This window comes from Xiphias gladius, chromosome 12 (assembly GCF_016859285.1).
Source record: "Xiphias gladius isolate SHS-SW01 ecotype Sanya breed wild chromosome 12, ASM1685928v1, whole genome shotgun sequence".
In the NCBI taxonomy this organism is placed as follows: Eukaryota; Metazoa; Chordata; class Actinopteri; order Istiophoriformes; family Xiphiidae; genus Xiphias; species Xiphias gladius.
In genome coordinates, this window is record NC_053411.1 from 12,695,179 (window position 1) to 12,714,390 (window position 19,212).

The 19,212-nt window shown below is 42.8% G+C and overlaps 1 protein-coding gene across 2 annotated transcripts in view; it reads right to left on the reverse strand.

Moving 5' to 3' along the window:
• chd3 (chromodomain helicase DNA binding protein 3) overlaps positions 1 to 18,451 on the reverse strand; it is a 43,743-nt gene extending 25,292 nt beyond the window's left edge. Inside the window, exons 1-21 of one of the 2 annotated variants that reach the window (XM_040140472.1) lie at positions 18,145 to 18,450; positions 15,392 to 15,519; positions 15,100 to 15,288; positions 14,874 to 15,001; positions 12,273 to 12,511; positions 11,729 to 11,862; positions 11,442 to 11,571; positions 10,139 to 10,314; positions 7,985 to 8,254; positions 7,320 to 7,523; positions 6,846 to 7,069; positions 6,419 to 6,550; positions 6,022 to 6,118; positions 5,527 to 5,718; positions 5,233 to 5,433; positions 4,776 to 4,913; positions 4,493 to 4,614; positions 4,013 to 4,186; positions 2,981 to 3,122; positions 2,481 to 2,612; positions 2,123 to 2,240 (exon numbers count right to left, since the gene is read on the reverse strand). In XM_040140472.1, the coding sequence (XP_039996406.1) occupies positions 2,123 to 2,240; positions 2,481 to 2,612; positions 2,981 to 3,122; positions 4,013 to 4,186; positions 4,493 to 4,614; positions 4,776 to 4,913; positions 5,233 to 5,433; positions 5,527 to 5,718; positions 6,022 to 6,118; positions 6,419 to 6,550; positions 6,846 to 7,069; positions 7,320 to 7,523; positions 7,985 to 8,254; positions 10,139 to 10,314; positions 11,442 to 11,571; positions 11,729 to 11,862; positions 12,273 to 12,511; positions 14,874 to 15,001; positions 15,100 to 15,288; positions 15,392 to 15,519; positions 18,145 to 18,307 (3,433 nt within the window). In that variant the 5' untranslated portion in view covers positions 18,308 to 18,450. Of the gene's footprint in view, positions 1 to 2,122; positions 2,241 to 2,480; positions 2,613 to 2,980; positions 3,123 to 4,012; positions 4,187 to 4,492; positions 4,615 to 4,775; positions 4,914 to 5,232; positions 5,434 to 5,526; positions 5,719 to 6,021; positions 6,119 to 6,418; positions 6,551 to 6,845; positions 7,070 to 7,319; positions 7,524 to 7,984; positions 8,255 to 10,138; positions 10,315 to 11,441; positions 11,572 to 11,728; positions 11,863 to 12,272; positions 12,512 to 14,873; positions 15,002 to 15,099; positions 15,289 to 15,391; positions 15,520 to 18,144 lie in introns of both variants that reach the window. The other variant, XM_040140471.1, reaches the window with a different exon arrangement.
• Between the last annotated feature and the right edge of the window lie 761 nt (positions 18,452 to 19,212).

Consider the following 19,212-nt stretch of genomic DNA (forward strand, 5'->3'; position numbering starts at 1 on the left):
TCACAAGTGTGTGCAAGTCTTTATGGTGGTAATATGTTTTTCACTTCAGGGGGCCCTGGAAGGTCCCAATGGTCTGATCATTTTAATATCAAGCCTGTTTTTTAAATCTTTAAACTTGAGAGTCAAAATCCGAAATTTTCTTGTTTACTGTTTGTGTTTTGTTGTGTTTTTTACCTTAACTTTTTTACATTTCTTGATTTTTTTTTTTATTTGTTTGAAATATTATGAACTATTGAGATGTGGCTAATCATGCTGCAAATATACAGTTACAGTTTTTACATTTTTGTGGATGGATTTTTAAAAAATGTTGTCATTTCTATAAGCTTTGTGTTTTTTCAACTATTCTGTGGAACTATTTTGACTTTTGATCAGCTATCAGGAGGCTCAGATAGTGTTTTTTGTCTTTCTTTGTTTTTTTGTTTTTTCATTTTGTGCCTATACAGTTAATAACTTGTCTCTTGTCATACTGGTCTTTTGCGTGATACTGAAACTTTTATCAGTCCAGTCCAGTTTTTCACTCAAAAATTGTGTTAAGTTAATAAATACAGCTAGTATATTTTCCAATTACACAAAATTGCCGTATCATATCTGAAGCAGATTGACAGGGTCATTGATAAATACCACCGATTTCGTGATTACTTGACCTGCTGCATTTTAAGATTTAATCTTACAAAATTCACTTATAGCTCTATTCTATTTTTACAGGAAGGAAACTAGGAATGGGCATTCAAAGTATTATATCAATTATGCCTATGGATCTAATTCTTTACTGATTTCTATATCATTCCCTTATTGATAGAGTAAAATGATCAATTTAGATTTTTTTGCACAATGTCTTTTAACAAAAAACTAAAATGTGTGAATTGAAACATTCACCACTGCATATACAAAAATATCTTAAATCTTTGATCACATAAGAACAAAAGTTTAAAAAGTAAAAATTTCAAAGACGACAATAAAACCACCAGTGCTGTAGAACTACCGGTTGAAACTAGAGTCTAAATTAAAGTAATAATAGGAAAAACTCTCTGATATGTCTGCAAAAAGTTTTGTTTAGGTATTCCTGTCAGAAAAAGCTTCCCTGTGGGGCTCTGTATTACAGAAGAGCTGGCCTGGTGTGGTAAGTGCACTTACACCAACTGCTCAGATGAATCATTCACCCGGAGGCTGTAATTCATAATGTATAATTTCGTAGCATTCATTGCCAGGAAATGCTTAGTTGCTGGCACTTCCACATGAAACGTTCCACATGAAAAAAAAACTTAGCATGCGCCCCAGGGTTCATCATCCTTTGTAATGCAGAGGCATCAGTAATTTTAGCAACTGGTGTCACAGTTAAAAGATATGGGAATCCATCATCTTTGACACCAGCTCTTCAAAATTGCAAGTAATTTTCAGTTCTCATCCCTTTGGGTGATTCTCCATCTCCTTTCACCATTTCTATCTGCTCAGCAGTAGAGGAAAAGGAACTATAATCTAGGAGTGGGTGATATGGATACAAATCCCCAATCACACTATATACAATCTTATATCACCATATCAATATATACCAAGATATAATACATTTTCTGAAAATTGTCTCAGAATGTGTTTGATTTTTTTTTTATTTAGATAAAATAAAAAGACAGAATGTCTGTTTTTGACTAATTCGTCAATTTAAATATCTGACAAATCAAAGATCTGCAAAAACCATATCAAAATGCAATATTATTATGTTCAGTAATTGCCTAATACATCCAGAGATATCCAAAGTATCAACAGCATGACAAAATGACAAGACCAACGATAGACAAATTTAAGAGGTCTAACAATATATATAGTCCTAATTCTCACCCCTACTACTATGCAAACGTTATCAATCATCCAGCCAGGATGCCGAAAAAAGTCTTGTTCTCAAGCCAACAAACCAAAAAGGCAATGCAGTATTAATACAGTATTTTGTACTGTGATGTTATCTCTTCATTAGACATTGCTAACCTTCTCTGACTGACTCTTTCTGTGTCTTCAATATTTCTGACTATAGAGAGTGTTTATGATAATGCTGGGTTTCCCACTAGTCACCAACAGAGGTCATGGACAACTTACTGCACCTTTAATGACTGCACATTATCCAGTGGCTCACCGTTGAAGCGGTCGATGGCCTCTTGTCTCAGCGCTCCTGTGATGCCTCCGTCAATTCTCTCATACTTATAACCTTCATAGTCCAGGAAATCTTCTAATAAATCCAGCATTTTAGTCATCTGCACACAGAGGAGAGAGAGAGAGCTGGTCATGTGTGTATGTTTTCATCTATACTTGATTACCCACGCACACAAGCACAGCTGGAATCACAGGCTGCAGCTGAGCCTTCTGGAGGTGTCATGGGACTAACGTAACATCTGTGATGGGAGGTGTCCATCTGGCGTGTGTTTATACGCTTGCCTGTGGTTATGCACGCTGTATGTGTGTGCCTGTGTTTGTGTGTCCATGCGAGTGTGTACCTGTGAGAAGACCAGTACTCGGTGCCCCTGCTCTTTCAGTTTCCTCAACATCTTTTGCAACAGCATCAGTTTCCCAGAAGCCTTAGTGAGGGCCGACCCCTCATAAGCACCACTGGGTGTTTTTTGGGCTTCCTATGAACACAAACAAACAGTACCACAATGTGAACAATCATCCAGGTCTTTTAAGTCTATGCTGGCATAATGTGACAACAGTTTTGCACTAGGCAGTTGGTAAAAATGATGTGGTGTCTGATAACAATGAATAACAACAAATGACAGACTGCATCTCAACTGTAAATTTAACCATATACTACTTTTTTAAAGGAAAAAAATAGGATACAAAAGCACTACCTTACATCGCCAGAAGGTGTCACTGCTATGCAATTTAGGAGTGATACAAAATAAAAGCGTAAAAGAAGTGAAACAAAATCAAATAAAAAAATGTCAAAGTGTATTAAAACTGTGTGTGTGTGTGTGTGTGTCTTGTCCTCTCCTCTCACCATGGAGGCAACAGGGAAGAGGTAGGGGTGGTTGCAGCACTTCTTTAGATCCATCATGATGTTGAGCAGGGAGACCTGGTTTCCTCCGCCTTTTGAGTTCAGAGCCTCAAAGTTCTTAGTCAGGATCAGCTTGTAGTATTTCCTGTATGTTAAAACACAAAGAAAAAATAATGAAATGATAACCTCAATGCCAGAACTATTCAATGTAAAGCACATGTTACGCAAGGATTAAGATAAACTTCCTTCCTTTGTCTCCTCTCTAACCTCCATTGTTCCGTTGTTAATGATAACATCAAACACTCTAGAGTTTGTTTTCTCTTCGTAGTACTAAGGAATTTTCTCACTTCCTACTGCAATATTACAAACTACACTTACAATTTACAACCATTGTACTGCAAAGATAAGTATAAAGGCCTCAATGAAGCCCTTTAAACCACATGAATCAGCAGCAAAAAGGGGATTTTGATCTGTCTTTTTCATCAATAATTATGGTCCATTTCTAATGTGTTGCAGTTGGCCTTTTGGGGGAGCTTTGCAAAGTACAAGTAATCATTGCTAATTAACCATGGTTTATGTAATGGTGTAAGGGCTTCTAGATTAAAACTGGGCTAAATTTGGTGGGGAAAAAGGGATTTTTTTTCCCAAATGTTTGGCGTGAATCCTTTTAACAATATTTCAGTGACTATTTCAAAATGAAACAGGTCCTACGATAAATCTGATAAAACTTAAAAAACATAGTCCTTGAAATGTTGAAACGATGGCTAAATGCAACCAACCCATTCAAAAAAAAAGTTTCAGATTCAAATCAATTTTAGCCTTGTTTCAAGATACAGAAGATACTCATTTAGCTGTTTTTTCACCTACAAATCACCATGCTCTCTAGGAAACAGGTGCCAGAGTTCTCCCCTGTTGGCCACTGACATCTCCAAGTGCCTAAGTGGCTGCAGAAGAGGCAGGCCGTGTGGTTATCCAGAAATATCAATCACCAGCCCATATCCGCATTTCCCCCTTCAACTCTCCCCAGTGTCGTACTTCTGCATAGGGCTCAGCTCCACTCTGACAATCAGCTCGGTCTTGGCGGGCATGTTCTTAAAGACGTCGGCCTTCAGCCTCCGCAGCATGTGAGGCCCCAGCAGGTCGTGGAGCTTCTTGATCTGGTCCTCCTTGGAGATGTCGGCAAACTCCTCCAGGAAGCCCTCAAGGTTGCTGCACAGAGAGATGAACTTGGTGAGTTGACTGGTAATATCTGTTTTTAGCAGATAAATTAATAAGGTTGTAACGGTAATAATACGCATGCATTACCTGACTCTGGCTAGTTATAACCAGTCTTTTATGGAAAAATACAATTATTTTGACCAGCAAGAAACATTTTTGGCACATAATTGTTTTAAATTTAACAGACTTGGCAGGAAAAAAAAAACATTCATTTTGCAGACTTCTTCATGAATACCAGTATGTGTATATTTGTGTGTGTGTGTGTGTGTGTGTGTGTGTGTGTTTGAGATGTCCTACTTGAAGCGGTTGGGTGTGAGGAAGTTGAGCAGGTGAAACAGCTCCTCCAGGTTGTTCTGAAGAGGAGTTCCTGTCAGCAGCAGCTTGTGGTCGATCTTATAGTCATTCAGACGCCTGAAAAACTGCAAAACAAAGACGAGAGAAAAGTTGAACTCCTCTCTATCATTATTTTTATATACATCAATATTATTTTTTCCTATGAAAACTGACTGATATATCATTGTGGATTAGTTTTCCTCTTACTTATACTGACGTTTACAAATGCGCACACTAGCTAAAGTACCTTGGACTGGTTGTTCTTAAGGCGGTGAGCCTCGTCCACCACCAGACAAGCCCAGTCGATGGACTTGAGCGCCGTCTGGTCGATGGTCACCAACTCATAGGAAGTCAGCAGCACGTGGAATTTAATAGGAGCCTCCCTCTGCAGGAACAGAAGCAAGGGGGAAAGGATGAGCACGTCATTTTATTTTATGTCATCGTTCCCTTACATTATAGTGGTTAATGTTGAATGTATTGTTTGTGTATGACTTATTTCTCTCCTCTGTAAAGGGTTTATGGAAACACGCATACATCTTGCAAATGAACAGAAAAAGAGCTCAAAATAGTTTCTTCTCATATCCTTTCTGGGCTTCAGTAAAAAGGTAATGATATCACAGATTTTGGTTTATTGCTTTCCATCTTCCTTCCTACTCATATCTAATTGTGTCATCTTCACTTTCCTGTCCTCCCCTCTTCCTCACCCTCAGCTTAAAGGCCTTCTTTCCTCCTTTGACAGCAGTGTCGTCAAAGGAGAACTCGTTTTCTCTGATGATAGCTCGACTGTCCTTGTCTCCCGTGTACGTCACCACATAGAAGTCAGGCGCCCACATCTCGAACTCCCTCTCCCAATTGATGATGGTGGAGAGCGGAGCACTGACCAGGAACGGGCCCTTAGTGTGACCCTGAGGAACACAGAGAGGAAAATACACACTTTGCTTCAGTATCAGCACTCAGAGGTGGTACAAGAAAATAACAGCAATATGCAGCTCCAGTACCTCTTTGAAAAGTGAGTAGAGGAAGACTATGGTCTGGATGGTCTTGCCCAGGCCCATCTCATCGGCCAGGATGGTGTCTGTGCCCTGAGCCCAGGAAAACCGCAGCCAGTTCAGACCCTCCAGTTGGTACAGATGCAGCGTCCCGCCTGTTGATGTGACAAAGTCTGGCTGCTCTTCGTATTTTATCGTAGGCTGGAAGGACAGAAGGCAAGAACAAAGAGGAGATATTCGAAAAACCTGATAAATATAAGTAGCACATGTAAGAGTAAGTTCATTTCAAAAATGAAAAGTAAAACCAATGCCCTCATTTTCAAAAATAATATGGTTCTCTTTTAATATCTTACTGGGAGCCACTGCACAATGCTCCAGAGCGTCAGCGACAAACAAACACAAGTCAAACATTCTTCCAGAACCGAGGTTTGGTGTAAAATACAGACAGGAAGCAGCTATAAATCAGACCTCACGACAACGAAACTATAGCTACAGTTAACTCACATCAGTGACCGGTGAGGCAGGAGATTCCTCTTCACCCTCCATGTTCTTGCTCCTCATCTTCCTGGGTTTGTCTGGATCCTCCTTCATTATTGCATCCCTGTTGGACAGGAAGACTGTTATGCCTCAGTCAATGCATTCATCAGCCAAGTAAGAAATTAAATAAAAAAGTTAGACCAATGTGAGTAATAAAGGTGTATAGGGGCAAAGTGTTCTATGTGAGTTGAACCGCTGCATTAACCTACAACAGGTTTCCATACTTTGGGAAAATATTCTGACTGCAGTTTAGGGTCCTCTGCATAAAAACAGCTTGAGAGCAGCTCTAGCTTGTTACAGTCACAGGCGGGTTGCTTTTCCACATTTAGGTCAGTGACGATTACTGTCTTCCCAGCAGTCCTACCTGTGTCTCCAGTAGTTTGTCTTGTAAATTGCAAAATCCGGGATCTCCAGGTCGTCTCTTTCCCAGGTACACTGGTCGTACGTCAGGTCTCTCCACTTGACCAGGTAGTGGTACATCCCCTTCTTGTCCACACTGACAGTACAAACACATACAATACAAACAGTGAGAGCTCACATTATGTTTTTTGTGCTATGTATGTCCATGTCACATACAGCTAACTGAAAAATTGTAATCAGCATATTCTAATAAATATAGTACTCTAACATGTTACTTTTATAGTCAACCTTTAAACTTCGCAGTTCCTTTTTAAGATACAGAAAGTAGTTAGGTAACATTTGACCTTTAACAGCAACATGTGTTTATGCATGTACACAACATGTTTAGACAAACACACAGAAGCCCAGAATCTGAAAGCACACTCCTTTACCTGTGGTTGATGATGCGGTGGATCATCATCCACTCCGGTTTGATGCCATATTTGTAGTACTTGTCTTCCAGGATGGCGTACTGGGGATCCTTGGCCCTCCTCTTTTCGCTTTTTCCCACTCCATTCTCGTCCTCTCCTCCCGAACCATAATCCAGACTGGGAGGCTCGTCCATGTCCGTCTTCCTCTGGTAGTTTCTGTACATCACCGAGTGGAAGATCTCCAGCTGGAGGAAAGAGGGAAGAAGGGGGAGAGAACGAATTACTTTTCTTCAAGGTAGTCGGAAGTATTTAAACTGATTTGAGGTAGTTTTCTCAGGCAAAATTTTGAGCAGAGTCTCCATATGTCTTTCACAGTCCTCCATTCTTGATTTTATTCCTCTCAACAGATTGTGAAAAGAACTTTACTTTTCTTATCATCATCTCTGGATCTGTATATCACATCACATTCATCCCTCCACTGGTCTTTTTTCTCACCTGGAGCTCAGTGATCCATGTACAGTGCCAGTAGGACTGTCCAACCAACTTGACAAAGAACTCCCTCTCGGCTCTGCCCTTCATGGGCGGTGGTGGGGGGGCATCAGGTGGGGCGTCAGGTGCGGGCGGGACAGGAATGGGAGGCGGAGGTTCTCCCCACCGCCAGTGGAGGATCTTCTGGACACGGCCTTTGATTGGCGGACACTAGAGCGAGAATATGCCTACTAATCAGATTTAACTATGGTAGTTTTTTTCAAAAAGAAAGCTGGGATTTGTTACCCATATGGGAGCATTTTTCTTAAGTTAGAACATACCTCAATTATTGGGAAAAGAACAGCCTTGATGGTAATATAATATTATAATATAAATATAAGATACATAATACACGCACTTAATGATCTTTTGTATTAGTTTTCTTAATATTTGAACAATAATTTTAAGTCATGTTTTGATTTGGAAAATTATTCTGTGTAAAAATATAGAATTTACAGTATCTTTTATTTTTTTCTGCCATAAACTTGGGAAAAAAAACTTAATGCAATCTGCCTCCATCATATATCAATAAGTGAAAAGTAGATCCTAAATTCGTAGGCCTGTAAATGGGTGAATCAACCTCATATAAGCAGCAAAATAAAACAGAGCAGAGAACAGCAGATGTAACTAACCGTGCATCGTGGACACAGCCACTCTCCATTGGGGATCTCGGGCAGCGGTGGGTTTAGACAGTGGATGTGGTAGGACGAGGTGCAGGTGTCGCAACACAATAGTTCACCTCCGTCTTTACACACCCGACAGAACTCCATGTGGTCGTCATCCTCCTCCTCCGCCCCGGTAGGGACCCCAACCCCAACCTCTGATATCACTCTGTCCTCGCTGTCCTCCTCAAAATCCTCAAAGTCCTCGTCCTTTGCTTCCCACTGGATTCCCTCTTTTTCCTGGGAAAGGATGAAGAACAGGGAAAGATTTAATTGATTCAAACACGGGTCCTTCATTTATGAAGATCTCAAATTAATTCAAACTTTTAAAAGGCCTGCTTTTTATAAAATCAACTGCCATTTCTTTTTCGCTTTGAGTAACTACATCTGAGAGAATTAGATAAAAGGAAGGAGAACCTAGAGGCAGCTTGTGATAAGAAGGTCATGGTGATCCCGGGACTAGCAGGACAAATTTGAGGGGGGAGGTGAAAGAGGAGCACTTACCCCTCCACCGCTGAGGTGCCTGATCTGCTGTTCAAGTATAGGGCTTTCATGGGACGAAACCAACCAGCCCATATTAGAAGTCTACTTTTCTTGTGCAAAAATGGCTATTAATGAACAATAGGTATTAATGGTTGTAATAAACATTGCCTGCTCGATCACAATAAACAAATGTCAGTGGAAGAATAGCTCACATATATGGCAGAAGTTGGAATTAGTCAAAGTCAGTGGTCAAATTTATTAAAACTGATATTGGGATGGTTTGCTAAACTAGCCTGCTGACAGATAGAAAGCTAAAGGTCTGCGGGAAAGGAAATATTAAACTGTGGCAGTTGATGGACATTTCCTTTGTGTAGAATTAAAGTTGGATGTGAGTTGTTTATTAAGCCTGTTTCACAATAAGCGATTTGCAAGCATCACAAAATATACACAGATCCCAAATGAAGGTTGCGACATGTTTCACATATGATTATTGCCTACAAATTGCAGATACTTTTTCAATTCCTGCAAGGCCTCCTACAAGGCATGGGTTGCAAGCATGCCATTTGTTGTGATTAGTGAAATTTTCAAAATGAATGAAAGACAAAACTATCTCAAGCTGCAAATTGAAACTTGAAACATTACAGATTTCAGTTCGACTTAGCTGAAGATCAAGCATCTTAGCAACAACAGCAACCACTGGTAACTGGCAGCTGGTAGCAGGTCTGTGTCTATGCATGTAAAAGGATCAATTTCACAAGGATTTGGACTGGATTTTAATAGTGCTTCTTTACTGTCAAAACTACCCAGCAAAATGCCAAAAGAAACACCAAAAAAAAAGAGTATGCACACAACATCTCCGCCAAACACCTGCCCATACCAATTTAAATTCACTATGGGAGGAATTTTAGAATTACCAACTTGGCACCCGTGTGGTAGACAGCAATGCACACTGCTACCAACACACACAAACACACAGATTCAACCTGGAGACACTGAGAACAAAGGCCTGAAAACAGCACACAGAACAACACATAGAGTGCTCACATAGAGAGCCAATCACAGTTTTCACTGTGATTGGCTCGATTTTCAACACACAAAAAGTTTAACTGAAATAAACTGAGAGATGCAATAGTCACATTAATTTCTACGCATAAGATCTTTAAAGATTGGTCAATGTTTTTGTTTTCTTTTCCCCTTTCTCAGCAGTTTCAGTCTGGCTTTCCTCAAGTGATGATATAGTTCAGCTAAACTGAGATGAACCAAACTTCTTTTCCATCACAGGTTCAGCGTAAACATCGTCATGGTAACCAAAAATTGATCATTTGGTTTTTATTTGTGACATTATTGAATAGATTTACACCCACAGCACCATTTCAAGTATCTGTCTTTGTCTGGGAAGGACCGGATAGGATATGTCTGCATGCAGCCGGCTCTTCACTCAGGTTTGTGATGCAACTACAAAGCCTCTATTCATCTGGTCCTCCAAGAATAAATAAAAAAAAACAAACCACTTTTAACCGTTTTTTCACCGAGCTTTTCAAAGCAGCCAAGTCACTTGGAGATAAATATGTGAATAAGGATACAAAACAAAATCATACATAGAAAGAAGGAACAGATGTGTTTTTGTGTAGCTTTACTCACGCAGTGTGGGCAGCTCCATTTGCCCTCGGGGGCCTTGTCCAGCTCAGGCTCAAGGCAGACCAGGTGGTAAGCTCTGGGACAAGTGTCACACAGGATGATCTCTCCGCCCTGCTGACACACCTCGCAGTAGTCCTGATGATCGGTCTCATAACCGTCCCCTTCCTCTTCACCTGAGACTTGATGTGGGCAGGAGATGACACAGTAAGAGAGGAGGCAGAAATTACTTACATTCGTAAGTCTGAAATTGCTTTTCACTGTGAATGATAACTTAAACTGAAAAAATACAAATTTATGCGGCACAATCCACAAAATGTTTGCATGAATGTACACCTGTCTTGACAGTCTAGTGATCAAGGCCAAGGCAAATAAGTCATGTGACACCGTCTCTGCCACTTTTGCAAGTGTCACTTTCCACAAACATTTACGTTTTTTGGTGCAAAGTAGCGCTGCAATTTTTTTTTTTTGTAGATGCAATCTTGTAATTAAGAGTCACAAAAAGAGGAATCCCAGAAGTAATGATAATAATAATCTTGTCCAGACATTTCCAACACCTGGTAAAGACAAAATCTTCTGGCCACTGTATCACTTTTACTTTTTTGGTCACTGTGGAAACTGCAGGTTAATTTTGCCACGGTTTCCATAAAGTTGAATTTTTTTAACTGTCCTCCGTTTGGGTTTTCACCCTTATCTCCTTGAAAAAAGATGAACGTCTCCTTGCATAGAATCATATTCAGTGGGTCTTAAAATGCAATACATCATGAGAGTCCGTCTGCAAAAGACAAGGGTGCTCCGTCCTTATAATTCAGTCGTGCCCTTGCTGGCAAAATGAAATTCTGGTGTGAGGTATGGACACTGCTCATTCACAGAGAGCAATAATTAGTTTGTATGACCTAGAAATAAAGCTGGAGAACCATCATCTTTTCACTCTCTCATCTCTCATGCAGTTTTCTGATGAAGCAGCCAAGACCGGGTAGGTCAGTAAATGTTTGTGTGTGCTGAGAGAAGTTCAGTGATTTTACATGTCATGGGCATTAAAATCTCTTGCATTTGGTGAAGCTAATGTTCATAGTTGTCTTGTTTAGGTTTGAACTCATAATGAAGGCTAATAAAAATATCCTTTTATAACTGCAGAGAACCATTTTAGTGTGTGAAACAGAACTCAAAGACTTGGGTTGCATTATTCCTCTGGATTCCAAAATGTTAAAGTAAACTTGACACAGGAGTTATTAGATAGATGTGGACAAGCTAGACTGTATATCATTAATAATTAAGTGCTGTACATATAACAAGCCGCTCTGCTTACTTTTCTTCTTCTTCTTGGCAGGCCGTCCTCGCTTGTTCTTCTTGACACGGCCAGAGCTGTCAGAGCGAACCGAGGAGCTGTGAACGCTGGAGTCCTCCTGCTCAGACTCATCCTCATCCATGTCCTCGCTCTGCCAGAGAACAAGACAAGAGTCGAGGAAGTGAGTGAAGGAAAAGAAAGAAAAAAGGGGTAAACGGTTAACATGACCAGAGGAAAATGAACAAAAACCAAGGCTATTTATTTATCTCCGTTCACTGTTTTCAGCACACTCTAAACTTTATACTCACTGAGCAGCTCTTCTTCCTCTTCGCACCTATGGGCGACAGTTTGATACGAATGGGTGCCATCTTTTTAGCCTTTGCTAGAGCCCTTTTCTTGTCTGGGACTCGAGGACTTTTACTGCGCTTCTTATAGCCAGGGCCTGGACAGATAACAAGATCATACGCAACAACAAGAGTAAATGTGATGTTTGGACCCATAGTACACTATTGTCTGTTGTCATTTATCGTCTGGTATCAGCATGTAAACTGCCACATAAACAAACAACAGCTGTTCACAAGACATCAGCATGTGTTAAAAGATGACTGTTGTTGTTGTGTCATGTGCCTCTATAACTGCCGACTGTCCTGGTGGTCTAGGGTCAGTCTTTACTGGAAGCCATTTTCTCACATCCCAACGATTTAAAACAAGAATCATATCAATCAAAAATGTGTCCGTCTACGTCTTTTTGCTACTATGTCTGCTTTACTCGATAACAAACAGTCAAAACTGACACAAAACTTAGAGGGGTACCGAGGAGGGAAGGCTACAGCTCTAAATCTGACCACTGACCTTTGCCCTCTTTCGTCTTGGCCTTTCTGATTGGTGGTGGCTGCGGCGGCTGCTCAGGCGAGGCGGTCGCTGCAGAGACCTGCTCGGCGACGGCGATGGCGGCGGCTGCAGCAGCCGCGGCGACGGCAGCAGCGTTGCCCTTGAAGGGGTTGTTAGAGCTGAACTCCCTCCACTTGGCCCCCAGGATGGTCATCATCTTTGACATTGGGATCTTAGGGTTCTTCTTGGCTATCATCGGCCTGGGAGTGAGAGGGTAGGATCACTGAAATGTTTTTGAGAGACAAACCATACATACAGGCAAAGTGCAGAGATCTGACTGAACTTTGACCTAATTATAAGAGCTGTAGCATAGGATATACTTTGTTAACTAATAATGGTTTAAATTTTCCTGACTGTCAATTCTATTTATATGTATCAGCCAGAGGAATGGTTTGTATATAAAGTCTGCAGTATTTGCAAAAGTTGATATAACTGTCGTCATTTGGCGGAAGAACTACGGGGACAATTTGGCTGAGAAGGCTTGAGTTTTTTTCTGCAGCTCATTCTGCCAGAGGAGTTGAGTCAGCCAAATCTGATGATAAACTAACTACCCAACATAAATATAAATTAGTCATTAAAGATGACTTTACCCTGTCAGAGTTACAGCAGGTATGAGTCAGCCACACAGAGACTGAGGCACAGGCTGCCACTGGGAACACTGACAGCACTGCTGCTGCTGCTGAGTTGATAAGGACACAAATGCCGGAGGAAGACAGATTCAAGTAATAGTATTTGTGTCCTTTCAACCCGTGCCTCCTGCATCTGTGTTAACATGCTGCTGGTAGTGGATAGTTGGACAGTTTTTTCTCGAACAGCTCTGCGAGTGTAGAAGGAATTTGGGTGTGCGTTACAACGAGAGATAGGAAACTATATAAAGCGAAACAGAAACAAATAACCCTCAGAAACAGAAACAACAGAGCACCTGCGCCTAACACGGAAGAAATGAAAACACAGTGGAGAGGGCAGTGGCTCCCATACAGTACTCAATTGTCAGTTGTAAGAGAATTCTTACATTGGGCCTTAGATTGGTTAGAACAGAATACTGCAAAAGTTTATGTAAATGTTTGTATGATTATTTGAAAGGGTTTTTATGGCATCTCTCTGTCTCTGGCATTTGAAATCTTAAGTTGTACTTGACAGAGTGCGTTATTTTCATCATCATCTGTAACACCATCATGACCAGCAAAGCAATCACATGTGAGTCGGTAATGGGTTGCCTCATCTGCCGCCGAAAAGTAGTCATTAGTCAGTTCTGTGTACTGCAAAAGCACATGTTATGCATACGTCTGCACATACAGTGTGTGTTTTCAACAGGCGGACCTGAAAATCAGAACCACAAACAAGCTTACTCTCAACCTGGGCTTGTGTTATGAGTCGGGTATTGACATTAACCTTGCGCGCAATGCATGCTACATGTGGGACCTGTGGGACAGGTTGTCTAAGAGGGAAGACCACCAATTCCTCCGTTAATATGAATGATCACAGTTCTGTGGGACTACAGAGACCACACACGGACTCAGCTTCTCCACAGGTAGCAGGTAAACTCCTTTGATTCCTGAGATCCCCTCCAATCCGTTTGCACTGTTCGGCCGCTGTGACTGCACTCAGCAACTCACCAACTCAATCCTGTTCTGAGTTAACAGCATCATTAATAATACAATTATGGAAGCGTTAAAAACCGGATAATGTGGAACACTTAACCACTGCACCCTGCTACCTCTGTCGGTTCGATTTGAATCAAAACTCAACAAGGCCTGCAGAAATTTGAGACTGTGTAAGAGTAAATCCATATCGAGTGGAAAATACATTTTTTTTCTCCCTGTTTCGTCCCTCTTTCCACATGTTTTCGAACCCTGAAAACTGAGCTTTTTGTAAACAGTCAGCAAAGTGGGCAAAATCTGGACTGGGAAAACTAAGGATTTCTTGTCAGCCTCGTTGGGTATTGTGGGGCGGTAAGCCTCCCATGGCCTCTAAACTCTCTGCGATAACTCTTTTTAGAAGTCAGTACGGCCAATCACATAGCACACGCGTTGTCATTAACCTGTATTTATGTTTATTTGGTCAAACCACTTCCCCATCATAAGTTAGTGATTTGACTGACATCTCAGCGCAGCAGTGCAGGAGTTACCGTTCACCTGGGTAACACGTAGCATTTGTGAGCGCTGATCGAATCCCTATTTTATGCTTTCGTCAGTTCAGTCTGACAACACAAACAGAGAACTATGTAAATGAGTCTGGAAGGAGAACTTTTAAAAACTACCTGAAAATTATACTTTAAATGATAATTTAGAAAACAGCGTTTTGTAAATTAGCAGGCTTAGCGTGGCTGTGGTCTAAATTGCTCACTATAAAAACTGGAAAATGCGCTCCTTTAAAAGTAAGAATGCCTTTTTTGATTCCAAGCGGTTTGTGGCATGTGAATATGGAACATAACATAGCAATACCTCCATCCCCTTTCAAAACAGTGCTTGTGCCATATTTGAGAGCACTGTATATGACTCCTGCTCGTCTTCATTTCGCCCACATCATCACCACGTAAAAAGAAAAAAAAGAGCGCAATACCTCATGAACTGGCTGAAGGCTTTGTAGTTGGTGAGCTCCCTGTAGTCTTCCTCTGTGAAGGTATGATCAACATCCTCCAGACCCCACTCCTTTGCCAGCTGGGCCGAGGTCTTCTGCTCTATCGGTTGCTGAGAAGAGCCCACCAATCAAATGAGAGGGATCACGCTTCAAACAAAGATGGACTTGCCAAAGATGCCGCAGATGTGTTTGAGTAATCATGCTTTACCTTTGTTGTTTCCTCCTGACTGCTGTCTCGGTCCCCGTCGTCTTTTTTCTTCTTTTTGGTTTTCTTCTCCTTCCTTTCTTTATGTTTCTTCTTTTTCTTTTTCTCACCAGATCCATAGTCACTGGCTACGCTGTCTGAGTTCTCGCCGTAGTCTCTTTCTCTGTCTGAGTCTCGCTCTACATCACTGTCCTGAAGAGGGGGACGAGAGAGCAAGATGTTGAAAAATAATGGAGATGGCGTAATATGGTCAGCAAAGCGAAAAACCCAAAGCATGACAGCCTAACAAACTTACAATCTTCTTGCGTTTTTTTGATTTGACAGGTTTCCCCTCTTTGTCCTTCTTCTTTGTGTCCTTCTTTTTCTTCGGTCTTCCTTTCTTCCTGCACGGGACCTCTCTGTCTGATATATCGGCCTCTTCGTCTGGGAGGAGAAGCAGGAGGAAGGACGGTGTTAAATGAAGCGTGAAAGAAAGACAGCTATCAGAATCAGATGAACAATAATCTTCACAAAACACATACCAACCAAGCCAGCTAATCCCCGCTGAACATAATTACGCACAACAAAAGCCGCGTGAAGCACTGTGACTTCCGCGACCTCTGACCTTGTCTCAATTGTGACGCATGCTAGATTAGATACAGTTCGTCAAGGGGCTGTAAGTAGATTTGACAGATGGCGTTGGTGGCGCCATGGAATAGAGATAATTGGTTTACAGCACTGGAAAAGTGACACCTTTGTAAACAAAACACCTCTGGTGCAAACTGTGGAGTTAAAAACAGCATCTAGCAGAAACAGATCTAGTGTCATTATGTTTGAAAAACTTCTGATTTAAGGGAAAACAGATAGTAGACCTACAAATCCACCCCACCTTATATCATAGAGGACTCTTAAAACACGTGACTGTATCTCTGCTTTCAGGGAACAAGTTATTCCCCAAGGTGCCCGGGCGATATCACAACTACCGGCAAAGCAATTGAACCTGCAACCTGACCTGGCACAGAGTACAGAGAGAGAGATAGCTGTGGCCTCAGCCTCAGTCAAAACGCAGAAAGGCATTAAAGCATAACCAAAATATGGGCTCAACCCGCAAACCAGCCACGCTACATATTGTTGGATTTTATTGTCTGCCTGCTTTTGTTGGTGCGCGCTCCCACCACCACCAGCAGCAGCACCCCCACCCCCCCACCGCTTCCCGCTTATCCTTGCGGCGTGCCGCCGCCGAAGACACGCCGGGGGCGGCGGCAGCTCGCACGCAGGCCCCGGTGATTCGGAGGCCGCCAAGCGCGACGGCGCCGGTGAACTGGAACGACTCCTTTCCCGCTCTGCTATTCCCCGCACCGGGGGTAACGACCGGCTCTGTGACCGCTGCGAGAGGTCGCGAGGGCGTCGAGCACCCTCGACGGGGAGCGAGACGCTAATGTACGTGTCTGACACAGCATGGCGGCGGATCGAGCTAATTAAATTTAAAGACAATGCAATGGATGATTGCTGTAATATACACGCGGGAAATTACACGTATCCCCCTTTTCTCTCTCCCTCTCGAGTTTTCTCACATTTTCTCCCTCGGGACATCTGCCACCTGAGTCTTTCTGTCCCGCCTCTGTTGCATCCAACCTAAAACACGACCGGTTATTTCTGTGCCTGTTACGAATGAACCGCGGCAGCGTGGCCCAAACCCCGACCTCTTTACCCTCGGCACATTTGTCAGAGAAACCTCCAGAATGTCCTACTCATTCGGTCACCAATGGTCCCTTGACCGGATCGGCGCTGCCTTATGGCTGCTGAGCGGAGCAGCTCCTGCAGCAGAGGGGAGCGAGAACGAAACAAACAAACAAACAAACAAACAAACAACCCCCCCACCCAGATCAGTGAGGTAAAAACGCCGAGGATGGACATTTAATAGAAACTGTCAGGCGGGTCATTGGTGAGCAGGTATGCTAAGCTACCCGAGGAAGCCAAACAGTCACACCTTTGTGTCCTGCAAGTGAGCGGCTTGCAGCAGCAGCAGCAGCAGCAGCAGCAGCACTAGTGTCCTATTTTGACCTGTCATAGCGACAAAGGAGCAGGGGGGCAAGTGTGTGTACCGCGCCACGATTTCGCACTATATCACCCGGCTTTTGCGTCTGCACTGCAAAACGCACCGTCTCCTCTGGAGAGGGGTGTCATATATATAGATATATCGATATATAGCCATATATATATCTATGACTATGTATCTATATATATATACATACATACACACACACACACACACACATATATATATATATATATATATATAGCCTCCGGCCAGAGGAGTCCATGTTTTGCCGACCTTACTGCCGCGAGCTTTTCACCCTTCAGGGCGACCTCGCCGCCCCTCGCTCGGTTGCGTTGTCACGCATGTGTGGGACCCGTCAAAGGGCATTCAAGGGACAGAACGAGGCCGAAAACTTTTTTCACGGCGGGGAAAGTGCAGCTCGCCGACGAGAACCACGCCGTGGCAAGTTAGCTTAAAAACTTTGTTGGGATGTGCCCGGATGGTTGGAGGAGAAGCGGGGGCCGGTGGAAAGGGGCACACACGCAGACACGCAGAGGGACACATCTGGCCGGCGGCGCATAGGTGCATTTTGTCACAAACGGGACCGGAGTTTGTGTTTTAAAAGCGCGCTCTCGCCTCTCTCTCTTTTTTTTTTTTTTTTTTTTTTTAAACAGCCTGTCTTGCAGCTGCAAGTATGGCACCTAAGGCAACATATAGGTGCAATAACTGGTTAATATGTAGCGGGTTTAGGTGGTTGAAAAATGTGCCTCCTTTAACCCCCCCCCCCCAAAAAAAAAAAAAAAAAATCACGACTACTAAGTATGTTTCTATTTTAAATGCGCGCACCCGAGCCCTCGCTGGGCTCTACTGTACCGTACTGGACCTGGAGAAGCCCCGATATGGGGGCACAAACTGCCGGTTTCGGCCACTTCCAACGTGCCCCTTTCTCCGAAATGTTTGTGCCAGCAAGAGTGTTTTTATTTTCGCTATGCGCGCTCCCGACTCGTCCGCCAGTTTTCTTACTGTACCTGGCGCGGCTGGCGTTGCAGTTTCCCGAGGCGCCGCCGGCGAGTTTATGTCGCTTGCGTTCTCGTCTAGGTCTCCGTCGTCGTCTTCTTCATCAAAATCTCCTCCCTCGGAATTAACCACCATGCCCTCGTCTTCCTCACAGGACCGGAGAGGAGAGGACATTATATCCCTGTCATTGGCTCCGTCCTCGTATTCAAAAAAGCGTATTCTTGCCCGAATATATGATATTTATTTAATATTCAAATCGGCACAGAAAAAAGTGGGGGGCGTTTTGGAATATTTTACACTAGGCAGAGCAACAAAGATGGCCGCCCTCTTATATTTATTTTTTAACAACCCCCCCAATAAGAAAAAATCCCCTTACATAAAAAATGGCTGACTATATTATTTCAGAACGCACCCCCCTCCTCCTTTCTCTATCTCTCCCCGTCTCTCTTTCTCTCTCTGCGCGCCCCCTCCCTCCTTAAAAACGTACACATTGTTACAAGAAAAAGGGGAGTGTGACTGTGTAAGTTATATTGTTACTTGTTTGTTTCTCTTCTGTCTGACCCCCCCCCACGTACCCAGCACCCCCACCCCCTCACACCCCCACCCCTCCCCAATCCCACGCCCCCAACCCTTTTCTCGCCCTCACTCCCCAAGTCCGGATCAGTCACGAATCCGACAGACTTGCCTGGTGTCACTGTCACTTGCAAGATCACACGCAACTACTCTCGCTTTCTGCATTGCAGAGCCCGACACAAATCTATCAAATATGGCCACCTTATACTCTCTGGAGCCCCCACCGTTGTATGAAAAAATTATTTTGGAGCAGCAGCGGGGTTCTGCGTGTGTTTGTATGTGTGTGTGTTTGTGTGCGTGTGTGTGTGTGTGAGAGTGAGTGCTGGGGAGGGATTGAAAGAGGGGGGTTGGGAAAATCTGCCGCAGCCATGCCCAGACTTACATCAGATTGTATTGCTTAAAAATTAACTGCTTGTGGTGGGGATGAAAACAATTCATAATATGCAAACTACAATCCCCACTTTATAAAGCACCGTGTTAAATAGCTCCAAGCGCTTAATCCATTT